Raw genomic sequence first — 27,201 nt, forward strand, 5'->3', positions numbered from 1 at the left:
GGTTCAAAGTAAGCGTTGCAGCAACGCAACGTCAGCGGTTAATGGGTTAAATCCATATCTGAATTCAGGCCTTAAAACTCGTGTTTTTTTTCGGCAGCCATCGTGGCCTACCGAGAGCTCCTTCTCGTCGGCCAAATCTGCGTGCTTGGAGGCCAAAATAAAAATGGCGCATGTAAATAGAATTAAACTTGCTACAATGCCAAAATGATCACTTCGTATTGTTGAAGTCTAAGCGAGGTCCTGCAGTAGAATCGTACCACGCAATAACTGCTTTATCGGGATCGTAATCCGGTATTGCGGAACCAACTAACGACACTAAATTGTTTCAACTGCTCGCTGCTCAGTAAATTGTTTCAACTGCATACCGCCTTTCATAAAACCTGACCATTTATACCGTTATGATATCTCCATTGAGGGTGTGAAGTTACTAACCCACAGCGGAAACATTTCTCAACTCTGAAGACACGTGTTTTCCCCTCAGATGTCAACTAACCTACCCAGACAACAAAATCCGTCATTTTTACATTGATTCTACGTTTGCAATCGTTAAATCAGAGTAAAAATGATGAATTTTGTTGTCTAGGTAGTTCTCCTTTTTAATAACGATTCAATGTCCGACAACATTGAAACGACATAAAAACGACAATATTGCCAGCCGATGTAAATTAGCACTTCGGATTAACACTTTGTTAAAATAAACGTCGAGAATTACAAACAAGACGTATAGCTGGTGATCGCAGCTGGATATTTTCCATACAATAGAAAATGTTTCCTCACAATACAACAGTGGTGATTATGACGCGCTGACCTAATTCTGCGTCACTCTTTGATACTACATATTTTCGACAGTTAATCCACGATCATTCTATTGCGAAATTAAATAATTGGCTAGGCTAGAAGACACCGGCGGCCGAATTGGCCGACTGAGGAGGTAGCACCGGCGGTCATTCAAGCACTACTTAGCGGCCATGGCCGCCGGCTGCTTTAAGGCTTGTGAATTGCCTTCATTCACTTTGCAATTTTTGATGGTAATGTCGATTATTTCCTTATTCTATCTAATAAGTCAAATTTATAAAGAACACAGAAAAATGAAATAACAGGATGTATTTTCTTATTCAGGTTGATGTAAATTATTTTTTTGAATTATTAGTTTGTAAAAGAAGGATTTTCAACCTAATTGCTTTCTGAATTGTTTTCTAAAGAAACTTGGTATGAATTGAGTTGAAATGTGTTGTATAGCAGTATTTGCTGAATTCTTTTTTGCTTGACTGTACAAATATACGTGTTCAAGCTTCCATCATGTCTCAATCAAACTCTGTGGGATTGGCTCTGTTAAAAGCTGAACTCAAGCAAATATCATCAATTTTCCCAAAAACTCATCAATTGTTTCGTGTAGTCAATGCAAGCATAGATGAAATTTGCTGCCACTTTATTGCTTCAAACCAAAACCACATCATTCACTGCACCATATCGGTAAGGGGTTATAGCCTACTGTAATAGAATAGTTTGCTCTTTATGTTTTTTACTCATTTGCTGCATCAAGCACTTTAGTTGTAACTGGTGCGTTTGTTGATGGAATATACAGTATATACTGGCCAAGTTAATGATATAAATTTATGTATTGATGATATAATCACTAATAAAAATCTACTTTGCTCGTAACAGTGCTGAAATCACTTGGTGCTGCAGAACCTAATTAAGTATATATATAATTATGCTGATGTCACATTACAGATGCACAAGTGCTTGAGCCTAAATATTATGCTCCAGTGTTTTGATCTACTGTTTATAAAGAAATATTTAGTGAATTTTATACTCAGGAGCCTTATCCTTTGGCAAGACCGATGTGGTACTCAGAATCTGAGGACAAACTTGTTGCACTAGTCATGGAGGAACTATCTGATACTAACTTCAAGGCACAGTGCACAGTAAAGTTTGAAATATACATACATACATCATTTCGTTTAAGTTTTCTAAAGATTTAAAACAAAGCATGAAACTTTAAAGCAAATCTTTTAAAACCATGTCTTCCATTGTATGTGACCACCTTGAAGTCTATTTTACCTGAAAAGTGATATTGTAGCAAAATATTATGTTAAAGTCATTGCATGAACAAAAAAAGGTTTAAGATGTTCATTGTTCAGGTAGAAATGTTACATAAGTGATGTTCAGATAAGGCTACGTTTATTGCAGGGCTGTGGAGTCGGGCGAAAAATATACCACACCGACTCCTCGGTTTATGTCGGGCTGACTCCAGCTTCAGTGTTGCCAAATTTCAGAGGGTTGTCAGATTATTCCTAAATTTTGTCCTTTTTCATTTAAAAAAAAATTAATTACATTAAATTTGTAATCAAAGTTGAAACGGCGACTTTGACAAAACTGACAAGAACCTACACTTCTATTTTGAGTAAGCGTTTGGAACGCAATACAAAGAATAAGAAACAATATATTAATTTTGAAAAAGTGGATTGCAAACAAATATTTTATTTATCGTTTTTACCAAACCTGAATCTGCAGTTTGTTTAACGACTCCGGACACGCCAAAATCCCTCCGACTCCACAGTCCTGGTTTATTGTATCAGAGGTGTCATATTGCAACAGATTTCCTAAATTTTTGCATCTCATTGTATGTACGGTATTTAGTGATTTACATCAATTTTCAGATAAACACGATGGTCAAGTTTCTTGTAACTCGTCTGTGTGAGAAATTTAACTTAGCCCTCCCCAACCGCCTAACTGAGCTTGATAGATCTCCCCAGCCTGAGGTGAGTTTCAGAAATTTGATATGAGCGTTGCCTTTCTTGTTGGAACTGATTTTTTTTCAAAATAAGTTCTAGATGCAAATGTTTATGTACTGGTCCCACTTCACTGGGTTTTTGCCTTTAAAATTTTTTTTTTTTAACTATCAGAAATTTGGAAACCGGCTTCTACTATTTCAACAAACCATAACGTGCTCTGTTTTTGAGTAATTTTGCTTTCATTAAGTTTATTACAGTGTGGGAATGTTAACAAAACTGTAATCAATATAGTCATCTCTTTGAAGATTTCTTTGTGAGAACTTTGGAAAGGTTAACACTTGACTTGTGCTTTCCTCTGAAGTTGTTGCATATGTATTTGCTCTTTCATTAAGCTGATTGAAATAATTAAATTTATGAATTTGCGTTTCAGCAAGTGGAATTGAATACACTGTCAAGCTCAGAAGATGAGGATGATGAAGGCAACGATGAGGTAAATAGTTTGGGAGTATAAGTGTCCATTACATGAGGGTAAGGAGGCGAAACTGGGTTAAAGTTTGAGATAACTTTATTTTATTTTTGGGAAAGTTGTGTTGTGTTTATTTTTATTCTGTATGGCAAGATCAGTATTAATTGTAATTAAAAAACTGTGCACAATTACTCTTGGAAGTTGATGATTGATTGCTAGAAACTGGGCCATAGCGTAGTGGAAAAGCTTCTTTGAAAGCATATCACTTTCACTTTGGCATACTTGTATAGTTTCTGTGGAGCTGGCCGGATCACTAGTGTCGTTGTCTGTTATTTGTTCCATTAACTAAGTGCTTCTGTTTGGAAAAGGAAAGCTGCTCTGAAAGCCAGATGGTCAAAGCACGCGCATCAAGACTCAAGAGCTAAGCTGCCGTTGCTTGATTTTGCCGAATGTTTGCAGAACCAGGTGTTCATGCATTGAGCATTGAGCAATTTGGTCATTCAAGTTGCAAGATTGGATTGCGGGGAAATACAGTACATGCAACCTCAACCTTGTATATAATTTGACAGTTTTCAAGAGTTTTCTTTACTGATATCAAAAGGTACTTTGCTTTTTAGGATGATGCAACTCTTGAGGAAGATGTTGCTGCGGAGGCAGAAGAAGTCAGAAAAGAAAACAGCGACATTTCTGAAGAAAACTTAGAAATTCTGCACAAAATAAAGCAAACACAACGAAAAGATCACGTTGATGTAAGTGAATTGAACGAATTGTAATTTAAACATTGTGGTACTGTGTAATTTCAGCATAGTGTATTATAAACACAAATAACAAAAATATTCATATTACCTGGATTGTTAATAGCGGAATGGCCCGATTCGGTGAGTCCGATTCGGTGAGTCCGATCCCTTAACGGGGGATTTTTACAATTTTTTTTTTTAATTATCGGGTACCGTGGCCTAATTATCATTGCCGTTTTAGGGTTAGGGGTTAGGGTTAGAGGTTAGGAACTCACCGAATCAGACTCACCGAATCGGACTCACCGAATAGTAGCAGACCCGTTAATAGATAGTCTTGTTGAAATAGAAGTCTTACACCTGAATGTAATACTGCGTAGACGTAGCAGGTTCACTAACAAATTAATTTGCTTTGTATATATGTAGTTAAAAAGTTTTTTTTTCAGCAACTTGAACATTGTTTTTAAACATCGACAATTTCTTCATTTTATGCCTGTTTAAATCACTGATAGAGATTAAATTATCATGGTAAGTTGTTGAAAGTAGAAGTGTTGATGTGCTGAAACCATTTCGTCCAATGAAAGGCTCTTTTCTTTTTAGTGTGTTACTGAACTCCACTATGTTACTTCCTGTCCCCAGCTTTATCCGGCGTTTGTTTACAGAGCTGAATAAAGCCATTTTACTGATGTCAAATTTTGCTGATCAGCTCGATTGCATTAATCTGCTTGTACTGTCTTGTCAGCAGTGCTTAAAAGATGTTACATTTCTTTCAAGGGTCGGATTGTTGGATCTGTACAGGCTTCTGATCGACTGCTGAAGGAATTGAAAGCAATATATAAGTCTGACAGCTACAAGAAAAGTTAGTGTTGTCGTAACTTACGTTTGTACGGTTTGGTATTAGTTGGCAGTATTTGCAAAATTCTGATTTGGTTAAACGGCCCAACTATGCCTTATTAACGAGTTCATTCAGTCCTGGTTCGACTCCTGACTCAAGCTGGTTGTTGAAAAACACCACTCACCTCTACTCAGAGTGAAATAAATTGGGTGGGCGTAGTCGCTGAAGGAAAGGCTGCCGAGTGAAAGGAACTGACCACTAGGGTGCGTCGTGTGCCCCCAAAAATTTAAAAAATGATCGAAAACAAAATTATTTTTTTTTGTTGGTGAGGCTTGACTAAAAAAGCAAAATTACAAAATTTCAAAGAATTTGGTCAAGGTTTAGGTGCTCCACATCCCAATTGCCCGTATCCCCTTGTTAGCTTGACAATAGGGTGGATTGAAAAAAGAAATTTTTTTAAAATTAAAAAAAGGGGGTCTACACCCCTGAGAAATTGGCAAAAAACAACAACAAAACTGGTTTCAGGGAGTTGTACCACCTATTGGCCGTGCTACCCCCCCCCCATTTTATGGGGAAAGACCCCCAAAATTCTCAAATTGGATGTAACTTTGGAACTGCTGGTGCTAGGAACATGAGTTTGGTATCAAATGATGCAGAATCATAATGTTTTTATCTGCTCTAAGAGGACTTTTTGCCTTAATTTCAATAGAAAAAAAGTTATGACAAAAAACGTATATTTGACAATGTTTTGGACAAAAACGGTAGCGCAAGCACAAAGTAATGGGTAAATGCACATGCTGTACTGCATATACTGGTCGCAGATGACTTGGATACTTTTGCTTATTGCATTTGCAATAAATATACAGCATAGTATGCATAATATAATACGGCACACATGACATAGAGAATACAAGGGTTAATCGAGAGGATGTTGGCAGTGGGCTAACGGTACAGTAGTATGATTGGTAATACAATATAGTGCTCATGTCATGTACACACACAGCTGCATGACCTGGGGGTTACTAACTGGACTGTTCAAAGTGTAGGTGCATAAAACATATAGTGTAGTTGGTAGACTGTGATCTGCCATGAAATCACTGTCAAGAAAATACCAGCACACAGATTGATATACTCCATACTGCTGCATGTGCTAGACTACCGGTACTACATTGAGACTTCAGCAATCAGCACAAAAAGGTGAACATGTCAATCTAGTGGGTTAACCCAAGTGGGAATTGCTTCTTGCTGTTGAATTCTTTCATAAATTGACGAGATCGTACCTGATGAATCAGCCCAGGTCATCCCTTCTTTCAAAACCTACAGCATATAAGCTTGCTTCAGTCACAAGATTGACGTGACGCTCCACTGCTTGGTTGTGGCAAGGATAATCCAGCCGCAGAGGTTCGTCGATGACATTGTCAAGCTGTTGATCTGTTAGCGATCTCATGATAGGTGGCTCAGACTTATGAACTGTGCCAAGCTTCCCAAGTTGGTGGTATGATTTTGTTTTAGTATTAAGCTGTGGCACAAGAAATCTGCATATTGCAGGTGGCACCGCTGGTGAAATTTCCTTTCTCAGGTTTCGATTTTCATCTTCTGCTTTTTGTGAGGAGCCAACATGATTCTTGCTTTGCTTTCCCTGTGCTTGTGAACCTAAGGAATAGATTTGTTGGACTGCTGCTCTTCTACCTTGGCAGCCTTCATCGCCTAGCATACCAACAATGACATTTTCAGATTGAGCGAATAATGCATTGCGTTCCAAAACCTTCTTGGAAAACTCTTTTACTTCTTGCTTTGGGAAGATTTCTTTGCAACATGTTGAAGAAGTTTTTTAACCCATCAGATAATGAATTGTGGTGTTTTATTTCAAACCAAGAATGGAAGCAAACCTTGATGCATTATGCAGTACTCAGACAAGTTCATGAAACTTTTGGAAGGGTTGATTACATGAGTCGTAAGTAGCCTACAAGCAAGTGTTAGCCACCTTGAATGACATAATTCCCCGACTGACAAAAACTGCAAGTCTTCATCAACATTCAACATGCCCAAGCGCAATGCAGGCATAATCCATATATTACACTGGTCTACAAAAAAAGATTTTTTTTGCTCCATGAACTTTGTAGACTGATTTAGAGTAATTTTGGGGTGCTGAATCCGAATCTGACCTCAGATTTATCCTATCACGTCAGTTTGTGAGATATGATAACAACAAATTGTTACTTTTGTCAAAAGTAGAAGATTTGACGTTGCGTTCACCACCAACATATGCAGTGCTATGGCAAAAGGTTAGTGTTAGACAGGCCAAAACAGCCTTTAAGTAAGGTTACTGGCTAAGCATTGCCATAGGCCTGCTAAAAATTTTGTAGTTTCATGCAAAACATTGATGGGGGAGGGGGTCAGTTATACTTTTTGCCTCCCTTTTAGCTTGTTATTACTGCCTTGTTAATAATGTTGTTTAGAAAGCAAATTGGTATCAAAATTATAGTTGGTGACTTGGTGAGTGTATTCCAGCTACTTATGCACCACATGGCCTGGATTTCTGGATATAGCACAATGTGTATGTGCAATAAAGGCAACGTCAAATCTTCCACTTTTGACAAAAGTAACAATTTGCTGAATATCATATCTCACAAACCTGACGTGATAGGATAAATCTGAGGTCAGATTCGGATTCAGCACCCCAAAATTACTCTAAATCAGTTTTCAAAGTCCATAGAACAAAACTCGTGTTGTTATGTTAAAACAAGGTATTTATGGACTATAGGGTGAAATTCCTGTATTTTTAACTGCAATGTGGAGGACCTAAACATTAATATTTTTTGCTGAAACTTCATATTATTGCTATTTCAGTGAAACCTCACCATTGAAAAAAAATAATACAAAAAATATGAACATTGGGGCACATGACGCACCCTACTGACCACCCTACTCTCGTTAGTGCCGATTGCTTAGTACCATGAGATTGAGAACCTTAACTTGCTTGGATCAAGTATGAGACTCACCTTTACCTTATTAACGAATTCAAATTCAAGCAATTTGTATCTCTGCACGGGCACCAAATTTAGCACTTTGTAACTGATGATTGTGTAACACAAAGTTGCAATAGGAAACGAATTACTGGTGCACCGTCCGTGTCCAATGTCCATTTTGTATCAGCTTGTATTTTTATCTAGTTTCGCTTTATCCTTTTTTCCATAGTGATTACTAGACGATCATGTCTCAACTTACTATGCAAGTTTGCAAGGTTCACAATTATGGGAAATGCTTTGTTGTCTATCAGTTGCATGGAGAAACGTGGAGTGAGCGGAAGGGTTGAAATATTTGCTTTCGTCATCGAATTCGATTTGGCCTCGTCAACTGCGTCACTAAGCAATGTCATTGTTTGTTTTCAGACTGTGCATTCACTGCATAAATTGCACCACAGCAAATAACAAACCGTGAATGATAAAGCACAATGGTGTTGTGGTTGTATTACTTTCAAAAGTATGCTTCTTGCGATTAGACAGCGTCTGATGATGTGCGTCATACTGATCATGTCAACTTCTTGAGTTTTTGTAAATTGAACATCTAACCGACTCGAACGTTTTTCCTAAAATGCGACTGCCCACAGCGACAGCCACTAGCATAATAGTTCCACAATCTACATCCTTATCTGTCCTATGTGTATGGCAGAATGCTACAGTGTGGACCTGGTCAACGACAGCTTGTACGAGTGGTACATTCACATATTGAAGGTCGACCCGGATAGCACTCTTCACTCGGACTTAAAGAAACTGAAAGCAAAGACTGGCTCAGCCTCTGTCATCATAGAAATATCGTTCAGGGAAAACTTTCCATTTGATCCTCCATTCGTTCGTGTCGTTAATCCCGTTCTAATGGGCGGGTGAGTTCAACAAGCCCGACGTTATTTCCGATTGGTAATGACTGTCCAGTTGATGTGTTTCCAGACAGCAAATCAGCCATCTTAGTAAAAACCACTGATCCGCTGTCTGGGTTCATGTTATTTTATTCTCCTTGAACTGGGCTGTGGGTTAGGGTGTTGCATATTTAAAAAAAATTTTGATTTTAACTTTGGAAATATAAATGGGAGGTGGGAAATGGCCAAAATATGAGGTAGAAAAAAATTTTCAAAAAAATATTAAAGTTTAGGGGTCCCACGCTCATCCCAAAATTTTGGGGGGGCTCGCGACTAGTGAAATCTGGATATTTTAGTTAAATACGTATTTTTTGGATTAAATAGGGTATGCAACATATTGCTGCAATCAGAATTTTATGAGGAATAAACTGATGTAAAAATAACATTCACTTTCAAACGTTTAAAAAAAAATTTCTTTACACATGTCACAATTTTAGGTTATAAAAGCGCAACAACAATGACTTTGAAAGTCGGCTATTCAAAGTTTGTTAGATGAGCAACCAGCAGTCAAGCATTATAGTTAAAAGATCACAGTTATCAATTCCTAAAGCAGTGGTTCCCAACCTGGGGTCCGTGAGAAAGCATTTGGGGGTCCGTGATTACCTTGATGAATTTTGGAGAAAAAAAAACAAAAAATGATCTTTTTAGTTTCATTTCTCTCATTAAATTTGCTTACATTAAAAAAGTTTCGGCATGCCACTTTGGGTCACCTTAATATTCAAATACCGGTACTGCTGACATTTCTTGAACAATTCATTCATTTTCTGATTTGATCAACTGTTTAACCTGATATTTGCCGCGGGAGTCATAGCCGCAATGCAATATGACACAGTACAGTAGTTGAGAAACATAATTATTACAATAGTCAATAGTATGTTAATTGAGTTTCAGGCAAAATTAAGGTAGGGGTCCGCAGAATTAATAATTTGTCTATAGGGGTCCGTGACAACAAAAAGGTTGGGAACCACTGTCCTAAAGGAAAGTGAATAGCCATGGCACAGTTGAGCCTTAGAAGAATATTCTTCACACAAATTATGTTACTTATTTGCTTTTCGAAAAGTAAAGTGACGACTCCAGAAGCTGTTAAAAACATTGCGACAGCATCGGTTAATACAGAAAAACTACTTTTAACCAATCGTCCACTGTCTGCATTCTTTGACATTACCAGTCAGTACTCTCCTTGCCTTTCAGTTGGTTCACCAGGCGACTGGATGTCTTTCAAAGACAATCAAATGGCAACTGAAAGGTTGATAGGAAATTTGACCAGATGCATTCAAAACAGAAAGGTCAAAGACAGCGACGATAGTATGACAGATGCTGAGATGAAAGCAACAGACAATAAAGTTAAAGCATAATGTTCTCACTATGACGTCAGAAGCAAGTCATTAATATTGTGAAGACTGGAGACACTTGATAAAACTTGTTTTTAACACCTTTCTTAGGACTCGCTTTGCATTGGATCGTGTATTTCGTTTGTTTAATGTAAGCTACAATTTTTACAACTTTTACCATGGTTAGTTTTTACTTCATTTCTAATTTTCTAGTGCTAAAAAGTTTGCTTATTTCCAAATGGATTGTGGCCAAAATTCTGGTTAATATGATGTGTTACTTGACCTTTTAATATGGGGCCAAGCAGTCTACCAGTTGTGGGGCCCAGTCCAACAAAAGACTTGTAATAGAACCCTAAAAAGGGTTTCCAGTGTTGAAGTGGTCAGACAATACGTCTGAAGGACATACGTGTGGTCCCTCTGGTTCATATGCATAAATTAATATTTAAAAAAATGAATTGAATGCAAAGTTTTATGTTTTGCTAATCGCTTGCTAATTTTCTTCAAATTTTGAGATTAGTCTGATCTTTGCTTTGTTGGTAAGATTAAAATTCAGAAGTTACGGTATTTCAGCGCATCCTCAAATTGAAAGTAAGAGTGGTTGCATGTAGGGCTTGTAGGCTAACAATCACTCAAAATTTGTTTTTTATGTCTAAATTGGCCTTTTATTTTATGTTGTTTACGAGGCAGTCCATTATAATACAACAAATCAATGCAACCACTAGGTTGCAGAATAAGATGGTTCAAATATATGTTGTAGCCCAAGTCCATCAAAAATTTACTTTTCAAAATCAGGTCAGTGGATGCCGAGTTGGAGACTTGGGCCGTCACTAGATGGTGCACTTCATCTGCATAACTAATTTTTGATTTTAAACACTATACTCAAGGTAAAAAGATGGTTGAAGTGTCTATTCCACCATTTTTGAAGATGCAGAATCCAAAAATGGCATTGTTTTTGGTCTAAACCAAGTATTTTAGGAGGTATTGGACTTTGGTAAAAATTAGTTGTATTAATGGAATGCCTCTAACCTATTCTGCAAAATAAGAAAAAAATCTACTTTTAATCACTTGCCTAAAAATTTTCAAAATCTTATAAATCTCATTTTTGTTTATTGCAGCTCATTCTACATTCAATTCTGACAAAAATGATATGTAACATGACATATCTATTATTTATAATGTAGATTTCCCAACGATTTAAAAATGTTGCTATTCGCGACCAAAAATGAACTTTTCGGGGTAAGTGCGGGACCCCTAAATATCAATATTTTTAAATAAAAATTTTTTTGGTGTGGTTTTGGAAGATTTCCCACCTTACAATCATACTTCCAACATAGGTTGTAAAATTTGCAACACCCTACTGTGGGTTGGCGCCCCAGCCAGCAAATCTGTCCTTTTTACATTGATTCGAATCAATGCAAAATGACGGATTTACTGTGTGAGTTGTGATAGCTTGATATTTGTTTGATGTTAACATAGAATGTAGGTCAGGGTTCCCCACAGCATTGTGGAAAGCGACAAAGTTTATGCAAAGTATAGAATTATTGAAAGAACTACATTGTTTTAACGTCCAGTGACGTTAAGCGATGAAAATAGGTCAACTTTGACTGGCTATTTTTGTGATGTCTCAACCTCGTGCGTTGTCTAGCACGAGTTTATTTCTGATTGTCTTTTTTCCAAAGATTCACAGCCGGATTACCTTGCCGTTTTTACATGATTTCAACGTCCAGCGACTTTGAAACAATATGAATAAAGGCAACTTTGTTAACATACAATGTTTGTCTGAACTGAATCATGTTGAGCGACCATGTTTTATAATAGTGCTTGTCAGCAGTATATTTATGCGTATTCGCTTGTGTGTGGGTGCTTTGTGATGATGGCAACTTAATAAGAACTGCTCACTTTTAATAAGTTGATACACAATCCTGTATGGACTACCACTCGACACTCGTATGTCTTAACGTGTTCTTGACGTAGTGACGGAAAACGATAATGGTTTTATGGATAAAAAAAAAAACTTTCAAAATTATTTTACTGCAGTAAATCTTTTAAAATTTAAGTTTAAACCTCGTCTTTTTGAGCAGGTTTGTTCAAGTATTCGCCAAGCAATGGCCCTTTAAAATTTTCAGTATAGGAACATGATAAGCCATATGGGAAAACGTATGGTAAATTTTTTTTTTGGGGGGGCTTTTAAGTGATTTTTTTTCTCTATGCCGTTGCTAACATCTAAAATAATCATTTCTGACTGAAATCACCACATATCTGGAATCAATCGATGTTTAAAAGATACAAGAAAAGTTTAATTTAATCAAAAAATAGTAGCAATATATTATGCCTATTTTTGTAAATGCAATCTTAGTTGAAAGTCTGAACACCGCGTCAAGGTGTCGCCCGTCATTCAGGTTTCTCTTATTTGCTGTTGCTTCAGGCAAGGAGATCCTTTTCACCGTTAACATATAATTGCGGTGATGAGGCAAACGAAACTGAACTAAACTCCCAATACATCAATAATTACATCTTGGAGGATGACAATCGTGGCTTTTTTGAAATCTGGATAATCCCGCCTTGCCCTTTCTACACAATGAAGAATTACATTTCTTCTGCATCATAAACTCTCTTTGTACTCTTCCATAATTCTCACTCCTCGGTCTGCCACATTGTTTACAACTTGGATACTCTTTATCACTTTTTCCAATCTTTTACAATTCTGAAACTCCGGCCATCTTTCTACTGCATACTTCAAGAAACCAATGTCTCCCATACTGAATTGTAGCCTGTGAAACAATGAAGCAGAGCTTGCACCAACAAATTCATGCAATTTTGTGTCAGCAGAAACCGAAGGAAACACTGGCTTTTGTGGAGCCAAATGAACACCGTGATTTTTTTGGTAGTTGTGATACAGCTTGTCAGCCTTAAGCAAGTATTTCTTTATCCTCCGTGGAAAGCTGATGTGAGCATAAAGGGAATGGTACCAGCTCTTCTGTCAAATACCACATGTGGCCCGTGAAGGCTTGTACGGCGACATTTGCAATTCCTGAAATTTCAATTACAAAGAAATATTCAAGCATTTTCTTATAAAAAGGTAAATCATTGGACAGCCGCTTCAGAAGCAATGGGACACTGGAACCAATAAGGAGCGTAAAAAATAGCAACAAATTTTAAGAATTGTTAAAGACTTTGCAAAATGTGTGGCTCCAAGTCTAGTTGCAGGTGTTGACATCCACACAACTACCAAAAAAATCATGATGTTCATTTGGCTCCACAAATGCCAGTGTTTCCTTCGGTCTCTGCTGACACCAAATTTTAGATGTTAGCAACGGCATAGAGATAAAAAAAATAATTAAAAGCCCCCCAAAAAAAAATTTTTTTTTCTAACATACATTTTCCCATGTGGCTTATCGTGTTCCTATACTAAAATTTGAAAGGGCCATTGCTTGGCGAATACTTGAACAAACCTGCTCAAAATTTTTTGAGGAAGTTTTTAGGACCAACCTCATGATCTGAGGGGGTTGGCGGGTTGCCGCCATGTTTTGAAAAAAACAGTTTTTTTTGACCCACCCTATTGTACAGTATATGGAAACGTTTTTTCATTGTTTAGCTTTGTACTTGGGGGAGGTGCCATATGTATGGAGCTCCTTACCAAGCAAGGATGGAGCAGTGCTTACTCGATTGAATCTCTGATTATGCAAATAATGGCGACATTGGTCAAAGGAAAAGCAAGAGTGAACTTCGGAGCGTCTGCTGTGAGTCTTGAACTAGAGCTATCCAGTAGGAAGCCGATCTAATGCGGTGTTTATCAGTTTCTTGAACAAACTACGGAGCATCATCTTGTTATATGCTCTTCAAATGTGTTCATATGACAGTGGTAGTTTTGTGTCAGTTTTTAGTCAGTTTTTAGTATATTGATGTTGATACGATGTAGCTTTATATTCTTTACCATTCATTACACAGAGTTTTTGTTGTTACTTCTTACAAGCGTTTGAATCTTCATGACCTTTTTGTTTTTCAGTCATCCTATAGTTTGTCAAGAGCTCAACAATCTTTTTCCCGGCTTGTTCAAATCCACGAAAAGAATGGCTGGTACACTCCACCTCCAGGAGACGGATAAATCCGCTTTTGCGTTCCGTTTATTCCATCGTGTCAGTCTGCGGATAGTGTCTTTTATGAGCCGAACTCCATGCTGCCCGGGCTTTGGACTTGCGTTGAACTTTCAAAAAGTTCTGTTATTTCTGCTCAGATGAGATGAAGAAACAACAAAGTTTTAGCTCTAAGAAGCTGCGGACGCTTTCTGGTAGTAGCGACTTTTAGTGCAACATACATTCTGCTTATTTTTTATTCATTTTCGATTTTCTGTTCTCCATCTAACGTTATTGTTTTGCCACAAGTGTTGTGATTGGTAAGCTTCAAAAATCACCAGAAAGAAATGTTTTTTCTGACCTCATCACCAAAAAGAACCGACACATCGTTTGGTTTAATGTGTTGAGCATTCACTAAGGTTGAATAGTGCACATGTTTTTAGAATAGTTAAAACAAATCTTAATCCTTTTCTTTTGTGTTTTTACAACTATTGACTTCTCAATAAATGTGGTTTCTTCACGCAATTGGTTTGATATCCCATTCAACAAACATGACATGATAAATTTATCATATTTTGGTGTTGGAGTATAGATGTACAGTTTCAATACCTCGTGGCATGAAATGTCTTTTTAAAATAAAGGACTTATGCATTTAATTCAAACGTAGGAAAATTTGCCATTTATTGTATAGATTGGCTACACATTTGTTGACAAAGTTGGATGTTTGCAACATCTTAGTTGTTATATTCCTTACAGTTAAAAAGTAAGACAATTTTGAGACCTTCGCTTTTTGATTATGGTATCATTGTACATTTTACTATGTTTTTCCCTACTTTGTTTGACAATCGCCGCGTGCATTGTTTCCTTTGTGTTCATTGTTCTTCTTTCACGCCTTTTCTCATAATTTTGCGAAGGTATTTGCCCAAGAAAGAGTGGTCTGATAAGGTATGAGTACTATGCGCCTTCCGCCGCCGCGAGGACGCTTCAAAAGGACATTTTGATTAGTGGACAACTTCACAACAACATGTCTTGATGATACGTGCATATTTTTGTTAATATCTGTGTGGTTGTTTTAGGATTCTTCTCTGTGCTCGGTCAACCGGCCCTGCGTCAAAAAGCCTCTACAAGTATGCGAAAATTCCTGAAACAACCTATCAAGGCTTTGTCCAGTCCGAGGATAAAGATTTAGAACCAAACCAAGTAGCAAGAAAACGAGTTTCCTGTTTAGTGAACTTAGCGTCACCTCTGATCTTCGAAAACTTTTAGTTTATGAAGCAACAGCATGTATCCCTTTTAAATTGTGGGCTTATGTACATAAGTCTGTTCTGTACCTCTCCTGCAGTCTACAGGAGAGAAGTTACAAGTTTTACAATAGTGTAAAAATGGTTTTGTCATTTGTTCAGGTGATGTCATTGTTGGTGATTCGTATTCATGTTCATTGCTTTGAAACCTTTGGATTTCTTATCCTCGCAGTTTATTCACCCGAAACGGAGCAGGCTACACACCAAAATGTGACTTGCCAAATAACTAAAATGAGAGTGTAAAGTTTTTGTTTGCGAGCTGTCGCAAGATGTAAACGGTAGTCTACTGAAGCTTGACAATATTCAACGACTTGCTTCCAAAGAATGAATTCATTTTTCACTATCCCATTGTGAAAGGATATGAAACTTGCTTAGTTTGAAAGAGTTTCTTTGTGTGAATTCCATCTTTAGTGTACAGTGCGAATGAAGTGCAGACAATTTGAGATAATCTCACCGTTTTAAAAGAATATACAAGGTCGATTTTTGATGACGCATTGTGGCAATAACCTGATATATTTTGTAATGTTTGTTGATGTTTTTATCTATTTTCTTACTTGGAAAGTAGACATCGGTGGCTTTAGATTTTGTGCTTGTTCAAATTGCTGCCGAGTTTTGTACGAGAAAAAAACATTCATTTTTGTTTGAAATGCATTTTTGATCGCAATAGCTACCAGAGTAAGAATGAGATATTCTTTGGCACTCAACAAATTTCAACTTTTGCGATCTCTGTGCAATATAGTATTGAGAAATTTCTGGTGTATGATGCCGCTTTCGTTGTTATTGTCAATGCGCTTAGCATTGAAATGTAGATAGGCCTATCCTTAACCTTACTAAATATTAAGCATCATCCACCCTGGTGTATCAAAAAAGGTTCTCTGGCCAGTGAAGCAGAAATGTATCCTTGCTTTCAAGTTTGATCTACACAGTATTCCCTTTTTGACGTATGTTGTTTTGTTGAACCTATTCCGCCGGATTGAACCACCACACGTATGACGTCACATCCCCATGCTTCGTCAAGGGATAATGTTGTTCAGTTTGAATAGGCCTAAAGAAGGTTTTATTTTTCAAAGAGTTTGAATTCCACCTTTTCGTTGAATTTGTCAAGTACAAAATATTGATGTAGAGCAAGGTATTTGTCATTTGATGGAAGTAGCCCATTTGTCAGTTTTGTCTAATTTTGTCCTACCTTACATATTATGACAGATGTTAGTCTACTTATGATTGAAAGAGAATAGCTTTTATCATATCTAGTAGAGGGAAAGTTTGCAAACTGTTCAATGTGGGATTGAAGCTCTGATGGCTCGAAGGCACCATTTTGAAAATTGGTCTAGAAAACACTGTAGGCTCAGATATTTTTTCACTTATAAAAAGATCTACCGGTAGCCTACTGTAGGCGGCTGGGCCTATTCAACATTGTCTACGTTCAACAACTTAATCCAACATTAATCTATCAACTAAAGTTGCTTTCCCTCAAACTTGGACAACCTCTGTTCTTGACACCATGACTGTAGGCTACTGTAAGTTGATTTTAACAGATGGATTAGTCTGCTTTTGATTTTACAAATTTGGTTTCTTCAAGTCATCTACTCTAAAGAAGCACATTATTTTCTATGGAGAGAAGTACCAGTAGGTTTACTAGGTTACCGCACAGCCAAGAACATCTTTAACCGTTTTAATTGTGCAACATTTTTAGTTGTGAAAATGGCATTTCTCTTACCGTAACAGTTGTATTGATAGGAAATAAACACAAATTCTCTTTGTGATTGATGAATGATTGCAGCACAACTCGACATCTAAAAATGATGGTTGCAGCGCAACCTGACAAAATATGATTTTGGTAGTGCATACTTTTCAATTTATTTTTCTTTGTCGGAAAACAACAGCAATGAAAAAATTACAAATAGTGAACGGGAACAAAACCAACAAAAGGAAAAGGTGGCAAAACTACAAAAGTTTAACACGTGCATGCGATGCAAATTTAAAGGTTACGTACACGAAAGTAAATTAAGCACGGCCACCAAACCTAACAGTTTAAAGTAGATGAATTAGTTGGAAGAACCAGTTGGCTCCACATACCTAAAGCAACTGGAGGTGTGCCAGTTGATGAAACCATGCGGGGACGACTGAACCTTACAACCAATATAAAAAAGAAAAATTAACAACACAAGCATTTAAGAATAAACAATGAACATACGGCATATTATTACATATTAAACATATTACATATACAAAATTATATATGTACAGTGCATCGTTTTAAGTAAAATGGAGTGTTCGCAGCAACGACAGTGGTGTGATGTTGAATAGGAATTGATAACTGATGGGTACAGGAATTTATAGGTTAATTAACTTATTATTTGAGCATGATATTAAACTGATGATCATGATATCGTCCAATAACATAGGCCTACTCTGATGAGATAATGTGAGAACCGATTTAACACGCTTTTGGCTAATTTTATATGATTTTAAGATGGTCCAATTCTTAAGGCTTAGTCGCACATGTTCTAATCTGCCATTTGTGGGTGAAGAGCAGCTGTGTGTGGTAGCGTCAAGGAAAAATAGAGTATGATGAATTGCTTGATACCCAAAATTGTATTTATTAACAGAGTATTTGAAAAAATTGGTTTATCTTTTTTCTGAATATTCTCATCGAAACACTGTCTGGCAGCCTTTTGTCTGGTAAAGAGTTTTTTCCGAAGCCGTTTTAATTAAAATGAAATAAATGTTTAGTACGTTATTTTTTTATTAAAAGGGTTCATTTGGCAACTCTAGTCTCCAATCTTCAGTCCCAGACCAGTGCAGTATAAACCAGTGTTGTCAGATTGGGCGATTTATCTGCAATTGGGCTACTTTTAGTTGGGCTTGGCGCCAAAAAATGTTGGTTTGCGACTTGCGCTTTTTTGGGCTACTTTCAGTCTCTTATTTGGCGCGATACGGCGCTTAAATTTGGCAGAATTTTAAGTTGTTTGGCAATGAATTTTGAGTTGGCGGAATTGAATAATTGGTAGAATCCGACGAGCCTTTGAAAATGTTGGTAAAGTTTCGGTTTATTACGAAAAAAATGACGTTATTTTTATGATTCGGCATGAGGATTGATTTTACCGCTGACCATGAGCAGCTTTGACTGTTGTTACATTAATGCTGTATTCATTTTCATCCGGGAAAACGGAAGAACTGACTGGCGAGTGGCGAAAGCGAAATTGCACTTGTATCGAATATCGGAAATTATAGTTATGATCTTGGTTTAGTGCCATAATGTTTGAAGCTTTTATTGGTGTCTAAGCTATAAATTAAAGTTGGAAAAATTGAATGTCAGTGGAGAAATTTACTGTATGTAAACTCGTCTTCCTTGTATGATGAAAAAACAATGATAAATTGTTGTAGGCTACTTTTTGTACCAAGGTGTACGAGTTTAGAAATGCTGCAGTGCAGGGGAGTATAAATTTAGAGAAGTTACTCAATTGGCACTGACAATGTATACCAATCAGCAATGCATTGGTTGAGTGAGCCTTTTCGAGAGTTTCTGCAATCAAAACCAAACTGCGAAATCGTATGGGACTTCAACTTTTGTCAGCGATTTTGAGGATCAGAACTCTGCTGCAACAATTGGAAAAATGCCGTTTGATCCCCGGTCATCAGAGCTGAAGTATGACAGCTCTATTTATGAAAATGAAGCTTCAGCAGTTGATGATAGAATGTTGTCGGGTCTTGGTTCTTAGTAGTTCATCTGAGTTGAAGGGCTTATGCTATGCGTTAGCATCTACTATGGAACCATTTGTATCTTGAATTTGAAAATAGGAATTTGTAGGAAGTCTGTATATATAGCATTGTCCCGTCTAAGTTTTTTTCTATTGAACAATGCTTGATTCAATATTGAACATTCTACTTCTTATATGTTGTAACAATGTATGCATTTTGTATCTACACAATCAGCATGATGGACAAAGATGTTGCTTTGTCCATGACTCTTGGGGGCATGCCCCAAAACCCCCCTAGAAGCTTGCGCCTTCGTCGCTCGATCGTCGACGTCGCGACGGCAAATTGGGCTACTTTTAAATCGCTTTGGCTCATTTTTGGGCTCTTTTTTTTCAAAAAATCTGGCAACACTGGTATAAACACTAGCGACTGGATCCTGACCTGGTCAGGCTGACCATAGAATTGACAAGAGTGAAGGATTTATTCATAGCCTGTCACGCCAGTGTTAAAACCAGATAAGAGCGTTTTCTGTAATGTGTTTATATCATAGTTGTCACAGGAAGGGGGAAGTTGGTGAGGATGTGCTTCATCGTCTGGATGTGCCAAGGAAAAAAAGTATGGGTTTCGAAAACTGGAAATTAAGATTTCTTCATTGTCGATTCCATGGTCAGGTTCTAGTATGCACCATACCTATTCCCAGAGCTCTTCAATCACAGTCATACAATCACAAACGAATTCGACATGCTCAGTATAGCAGAAATCCCTGATTAGATTTTATTGATTAGTAACAAGATCTTAAATTGTTTGAAAATAAACATGAAATTGTGTTGAGGGTTTCATAGCATAGACATGATTTCATACGGTAATATCTGAAACTTCTTTTACAAAATGAAGTCAAGTGCACTTGTATGGTAAGCTACTTTGATTTAAATCAGCAAATTTTTCCATATGTTTCTGATAGACTTAAGGTTCTCATTGTTATGTGGAAGGCTTGGGAGCTTGTTCTGAAAATGTACGTAGCCTACCGTATGTCAATAATAATTGCGGTAGGAATCTATTTTGTTTCACAGTCGCTACCGTACCGGTAGCCTATAGTTAGGTTACTTCAATAGACGGTCCTATACGGTATGCTTGGAAAAATAGCATCTTTGAAATAAAAAGTAAAACTAAATATTTACCCTAGTAAATAAGATGATCTGAATGGCATAACTTAATTTTTAGTAATATTGTTGAAATATCACCACTTCCGTTGAACATAGAAAGTTATTGATTGTATTTGAAGTTTTGGTTTAGAAGGGTGCAACCTAGTTCGTACCCTGAACAGTTCGGACCCTCAGTTCGTACCCTGAAAAGATCGAGAGAAAAAATTAAAAAAAGCCGAAGTCGCTGATCGCAATTTAATAGCACAAAGCCGAAGTCGCTGATCGGAGTTTCCGCAAACAAACTCGAAGGTTAGGGTTAGCGGGAACTGCGGAAAAATATTTGCGGAAACTGTGATCAGCGAGGGTTAGAGCAGAGCATAGATTACTCGATGATTAGAGTTAGGGTTAGCCGAAACTGCGGTTAGCAAAACTGCTGAAAAATGTTTGCGGAAACTGCGATCAGCGAGGGTTAGAGTTAGAGCATAGATTGCTCTATAGTTAGGGTAAAGGTTAGCGGAAACTGCGGAAAAATGTTTGCGGAAACTGCGATAAGTTAGGGTTAGAGCATAGATTGCTCTATAGTTAGGGTTAGGGTAAAGGTTAGCGGAAACTGCGGAAGAATGTTTTCGGAAACTGCGATCAGCGAGGGTTAGGGTTAGAGCATAGATTAATCTATGGTTAGAGTTAGGGTAAAGGTTAGCGGAAACTGCAGTTAGCGGAATCTACGGAAAATGTTTGCGGAAACTGCGATCAGCGAGGGTTAGAGCATAGATTAGCCTATGGTTAAGGTTAGCGGAAACTGCGATCAGCGACTTCAGCTTTGTGCTATCTTTCTCTCGATCTTTTCAGGGGGAAAATTTTAAAATGTTTGCGGAAACTGCGATCAGCGACTTCTGCTTTTTTTAATTTTTTCTTTCGATCTTTTTAGGGTACAAACTGAGGGTCCGAACTGTTCAGGGTACGAACTAGGTTGCATCCGGTTTAGAAGGTATAATACCGTACTGGTACTATGCAGAGGTGGGCAGTAGCGCGCTACTTTTTTGATAAAAGTAGCGGTAGCGGTGCTACTTTTTAGTTATAGTAGCGGCTGCAGTAGCAGCGCTTTTTTTTTCCAAAGTAGCGGGAGAGGCGCTACTTTTTTTCAGTTGCACTCCCGCTACCCACTACTTTTTAATTTGAAGTGAAAAACAATACTCATTTTCTTGGCAACAATGGCGTGGTCAAGCAGCTATATAATCGGCTTGGTTGCAAAGTTTCGGTCTTTTGGGAATGTCGTCACGACTCCGAGGATGAATTTTTTGGTGTGTTGGCGCCATCCCGTGAAACGTCGGTGCAGAAGAAAACAGCAATTGTGGATGCCTCTTTTTCAGACAGGAGCAAGTCCTTGAGCTTTTCGAATACCAAGTTAAAACATCTGTTAAATGTTCATTACATACAACAGTACAACACCCCCATTCCTTCCAGTGCTGTGGTGGAGAGACTTTTCTCTGTTGGAAAAGATGTGATGTGCTTAAGCCAAAGCGGGGAGGATTTAGTGACTCTCATTTTGAAATGCACGTGTTTTTGAAAGATGCGTAACAACAAACTTCCCTTAGAATGTGTTTTCTATAACAACGTTAAAGTGAAAGTGTAAACAAATGATAACATTCGTTTTCTAGATCATTTTTGCGTCACTAGGGACCTGAAAAATGTTTCCTAGTGTCATTTTAGACAAAAGTAGCGGAAGAAGTAGTGGTAGTGCGCGCTACTTTGGTCCGAATAGCAGTAGCAGGTAGCGCTACTTTTGTAAATTGGTAGCGGGTAGCGTGCTATTTTGGTCCAAGTAGCGGTAGCGCGCTCATTTAAAAGTAGCGGGTGCCCACCTCTGGTACTATGCTATATTCATTTCACCATCTAGTAATTGGCAGCGTTATGATGGAACTATACCAGTGTGCTACTGAAGAGCAGCCAGGCTTTTGTGTCATCATCCAAAACATGGTCCATCATATTGGAATTCTGCTCCAAATAGTTTGGCTAAACGACATTGGCCAAATTCAATTCAAACAAAATTTCTTACAAATTATCAACAAAGAAAATTGTTGAAACATTTCGGACACTTGATGCAGTCAAACTCCATCTATTGATCATTAATAGAAAAGAAAAGTCGGCTGCATAGTCGAGTGGTGAGAGCCTTGGAACGGCAATCGAAAGGTTGTTGGTTAGACAGTGCTCAAGAGCATGCGGCTGTGTCTTTGGCAGGACACTTAAGGCATGTCTGAAGGTGGACATGAAGATTGGCTTCCTTGCCTTCTTTTTAAACTCTTTAAAATTTTTTAAACTTTTCCGCATAGCCTAGCCTATGACTTTATCAATCATAGTTTGCAGTTTACTCTGAAATCTGAATCCTAGTTATTATACAAGATATGCGCAAAAAGAAAAAAAGTTTAATTGTGCCTCTGAGGCTATCGCCTATATTCCCTTGTTTAGCCTACTTAAGCAAGACAATGACCTCAATAATGTACTCAGGCATGTTGTTACGTAAGCTCCGTATCTTTGGCACAACCATACCGATAAGTGCGAAACATAAAGTCGAGCATGCTTTAATAAACATATTATGAAAGTAGCAGCATTAAGAAAATGGCAAAACTAAAAACCTTAAATAATACATGTGATGAAACTATTCTCTTGAAATAAATGTTGTTAGTTTTTGCAGCCACTAAACTTACTCGTTGACAGTAAAAAAAGTGCACATAAAATCAGTCATTTTTGTAAACTTGGCTAACAAATAACATGAAAAGAAATTTGACTCAGTGACCCCGAGCAAACATTGTGCACTAAAGATTATGTGTAAGTTTGTTCGGTAAACCTGGTCAACCTCTTTTGGCAAACGAAAATTTACCAAGAAAAAGTCTCCAACTCTGGTAAAATAAATAAAATTCTAACACCTGAAGGTTAAGTTCTAAACTTACTTATTCTTACAGCTGGAAGCAGCAAAAAAGCACTACCGGACGCCGGTATTATCGATAAAGTTTTAAAAAAACGCTGCTGGACAATGTCAAACTGACACCCTTTGGAATCTGAGACTGATGCAGTCACTATGAGGCACAAACATTCCTGTTAATATTTGTCGAGTTTAGAGGTTATAAACATAGTTTTTTGTTGTTGTTGAGAGAAGAGAAGGCGAGAAAAAATACGTCATGCTTGAGTGAACGGGTGCATATAGCCTCTGAGGATATGTTCACAATATATGTATTGTAAGAATGGGTCTGCTACTATTCGGCTAGTCCGATTCGGCTGATCCGATTCGGCTAGTCCGATTCGGCTATTACCCTTTTCGGCTACAGCCCGATTCGGCTAGTCCGATTTGGCTGATCCGATTCGGCTAGTTCCCTATTGGGCTACAGTCTTTATCTGTTAGTTCCCTATTCGGCAATTTTTTGAAAATCCAACGATAATCCTTCTGTAATCCAACATCGTTTCTTTTGCATTCCGACAAAGAAAAACAAATTGAAATGAAATTTAGCGAAAAATGTTTGAACTATTAAATTGAACTGTTTGCTCACATAAAATAGACAACGTCTTCTGTTTATTTAGAGAATGTTGTAATATCGCTTCTTTTATAGTTGAAATCATCGAAGCTTTAGATGAGTGGGGTTTAGACCTAACCATTGAGATCTTAAAACTAAAAAGCGAATTAAATTTATTTTTGAACTATCAATGTTTGCTCAGATAAAATTGACATGTATCATGCGTCGCCGTCTGCATGCAAACTTAGAATATATTAGAATCCTCAACTATTACAAAATTCTAAATCCAACGACACTTTCTGTTTATTTACTGTAGAGAATTTTGTATTTTGATCTCGAAGCTTTAGATGAGTGGAGTTTAGACCTAACCACTGAGATCATAAATCATATTTATGACACCGGTTACATCCCTAGTGATATGGTACGTTCCATATTCATAACTTTACCAAAGAAAACCGGAGCAACAGAATGGTCACTCCACAGAACAATTAGCCTTGTGAATTACGTAACAAACAGCTTACTCCGAATCATGTTGATGAGATTGAGACCAAAACTACAATCGGAAATTTCAACAGCACAGTTTTTATTTGTTCCAGACAAAGGGACCACAAAAGGAATTTTTTACATTAAACATGATAACAGAGAAATGTATGTCCGGTTCTTCTGTTTATTTAGAGAATTTTGTATTTTAATTCGACAATATGGTATCTTTTGCATTCTTGCATTTTATCCAGTGTTTACCTTTGAGTGCCTTCCCAGACGGCAAAATCTGTCATTTTTACATTCATTCAACGTCTGCAGACGTTGAATCAATGTAAAAATGACGAGTTTTGATGTCTGGGTTCGTTCAAAATATGTGTTTTACATGAAAACAACAGTTTTCATGATTACCAATAGGGGTTAATGAGATAAAGTCTCAGCGAAAACGTGTCAACGAAAAAAAGACAGTTGCCAAATAGCGTTTGCAATAAAAGATGAAGTTAAAACCTAAGTGGCAGTTTAGAGTAAACCTGGGTTTCGGCGTTACATGACCTGAAATTCCTTTGGTTAGTTCCTTCGTTAGACTCTCAGTTGATGTTACTTGATCATGGCAGAGGAATCGATTAGTACGCAGCGCAAAGGTGAGGTTTTTCTACATGATGGCTACATGTTTCAACTAGCTCAATATAGTCCAGACGGGCTTAAGAAATACTGGCGTTGTTCCCGACGTGATGAGAAATGCAAGGCTCGCATCAACACTTGTGTGGCAACAAATCAGGTAATAATGTGTGTTATGATGACTATATTTTGATCATTTGAGAAAATGTGCCAAGAAATGTCAAGTACTTGAATTGTAATAATTGCAACCGTTGTTCACCTGCATTGACGTTGGACCTGGGAATGCACCACGGACTGCCCTACCCTAATAATAACAACTGCTTTGATAGTGACGTTGTGCTATTACTTATTACTAGGGCCATTTTTTTACCTAAAAAATTGAAAAATATGACTTTATTTTTTGAAATATATGATAATATATGACTTTGTTTTAAGCATCAAATTTATGCTAATCTCTAATTAATAACTCGTATGTAAGTTTTTACATGTATTTTGAACAATAACACACTCGAACAACTAACAAAACACTTCTATTTCACTTGAAAATCACTACAAAAATTCAAATGTCTAATGCATCCACTGGCGCCGACTTGCGGGGTGGCCAGCCACGCCACCCCATAACCTCTATGGCATGATGGCAGCCACCCCGTTTAGGTTACATTACTTACTGCAAATAAATGTAATTTGAACGGACGTTTAAATCTTTTTTTGATTATTGGTTTTCGCTTCAAGTCAACGTAAAGCAAGAGGTGAACCAATACAGTATTGCGAAGAAAATGATTGTTTTTGTCACAAGCATGATACTTGCGTAACATCAAGCAAGCTACGTGAAGATTACGCAACACGTGGCTACGATTTGTTTCCTTGTTGTTGGGATCGTTTTATTTGTTACTTTTCATAAGTCATTGTTACATTTGTTAGGTTTACAATGGGATTTATTAATCAATAAAATACGATCTTTCCATTGCCTCTCCCAAAAATCTTTTTTGAAAAATTTTAAACTGCTTAATATCGCTATAAATTATGACAGCTATAAAATACTCGGAAATAAAATTAGCTCCACCCCCTAAATGAATATCTATTTTCAAATTAAAAAAATGCAATTTTCGAATGCTTAGTAAAAATCAAACAAAAACATGCAGTTTGAAAGTTTATAGGTTGCCATATTGTGCTATCTGCCACCCCGTGCAAAAATAAAAGTCGGCGCCTATGTGTAGGCCTACCTACCAAACCAGCTACTTAGTAGTACGAGTCAAAGCTCTGTACTCGAAAAGTACCCTTGACTTCTCAAAACTGCATTTTTGGAGTTACGACGGTTCAGCTTATTAGCGACGTAGTGGCCTACTGCAAGTGTTTATAATGTTCAGAGACTGGATTGTGTGTTGCAAAATAATGTGTCAAGATGATGTCACAATGCAAATTAACATCAAACAGCAAGCGCTATTACTAGGCTACAGAAAGTAATAAAAATGTTGCTTCCAATGCTAAGTGAGACTCAGCGTGAGAACTCTCATTGCCTCCCTTCCACAAATTATTATCAAAGTTCAATGTCTACAGGAGCTGTTTGAACTGCATTTACAAAGTTACTCCGGCTCAATCTTTGTATTTTGAAGTAAAAATGAAGTCATATTTTATGATCTAAAACAGAAAATATAACTTTTTATGACTTTATAACTTCTTAAATAGACACCGTAGAAACGTCGTTGTTTCACTGTTATCGGTTTGACAACTTTCTGCATTACCAAAAAAATATGACTTTAATGACTTTTACTGGCCCTACTTATTTCACAGGTAGTAAACACTGGCAAGAATCAGCATTTTTAGAAATGAAGACGATGTTCGATCAAGCTCAAACTTTCAGGAATGTCGTTTTATGATTATTCGCAAGAAAGAAAGTTTGTAGCAATGAAATCGGAGAAAAAGTCCGTTTCGACCCACCCTACTTGTTATGTACCGTATTGATTGTATTGACTTGTTAAACTAGGGATTGGAATTTTGTAATAGTTGAGGATTCGAATATATTCTAAGTTTGCATACAGACGGTGACGCAGGATACATGTCAAGTTTATGTGAGCAACATTTTAATTTAATAGTCCAAAAATAAATTCAATTCGCTTTTTATGTTTCGCTAAATTTCAATTCAATTTATTTTTCTTTGTCGGAATGCAAAAGAAACGATTGATGATGATTATGTGTCTCATCTGATACAGACGTTGGCGATCATGGTCTTCCAATCTTTTCTGTCATTTGCCATTCGTATAAAATCGTTCGTTTTAACTGTTGTGTTTGTGGCCCATTGATTCAATCTGTTTAAATAAGTTAATCTTTGACGGCCACTGCTTCTTTTTCCCATCCCAAATCT

The 27,201-nt window shown here is 37.3% G+C and overlaps 1 protein-coding gene across 1 annotated transcript; it reads left to right on the top strand.

Annotated features, from left to right (window-relative positions):
- Positions 1-1,125: 1,125 nt before the first annotated feature.
- LOC145771728 (ubiquitin-conjugating enzyme E2 Q2-like) lies at positions 1,126-16,516 on the top strand. Its single transcript, XM_082583455.1, has 9 exons — positions 1,126-1,473; positions 1,821-1,928; positions 2,664-2,765; positions 3,169-3,228; positions 3,822-3,953; positions 4,713-4,797; positions 8,446-8,656; positions 13,616-13,760; positions 14,027-16,516. Exons 1-9 carry the CDS (start codon positions 1,300-1,302, stop codon positions 14,123-14,125), a joined length of 1,116 nt encoding a protein of 371 aa, XP_082439581.1. The 5' UTR covers positions 1,126-1,299; the 3' UTR covers positions 14,126-16,516.
- The last annotated feature ends 10,685 nt before the right edge of the window (positions 16,517-27,201 follow it).

The sequence above is a fragment of the Aplidium turbinatum genome, chromosome 6 (genome assembly GCF_918807975.1).
Source record: "Aplidium turbinatum chromosome 6, kaAplTurb1.1, whole genome shotgun sequence".
Taxonomy (NCBI): domain Eukaryota; kingdom Metazoa; phylum Chordata; class Ascidiacea; order Aplousobranchia; family Polyclinidae; genus Aplidium; species Aplidium turbinatum.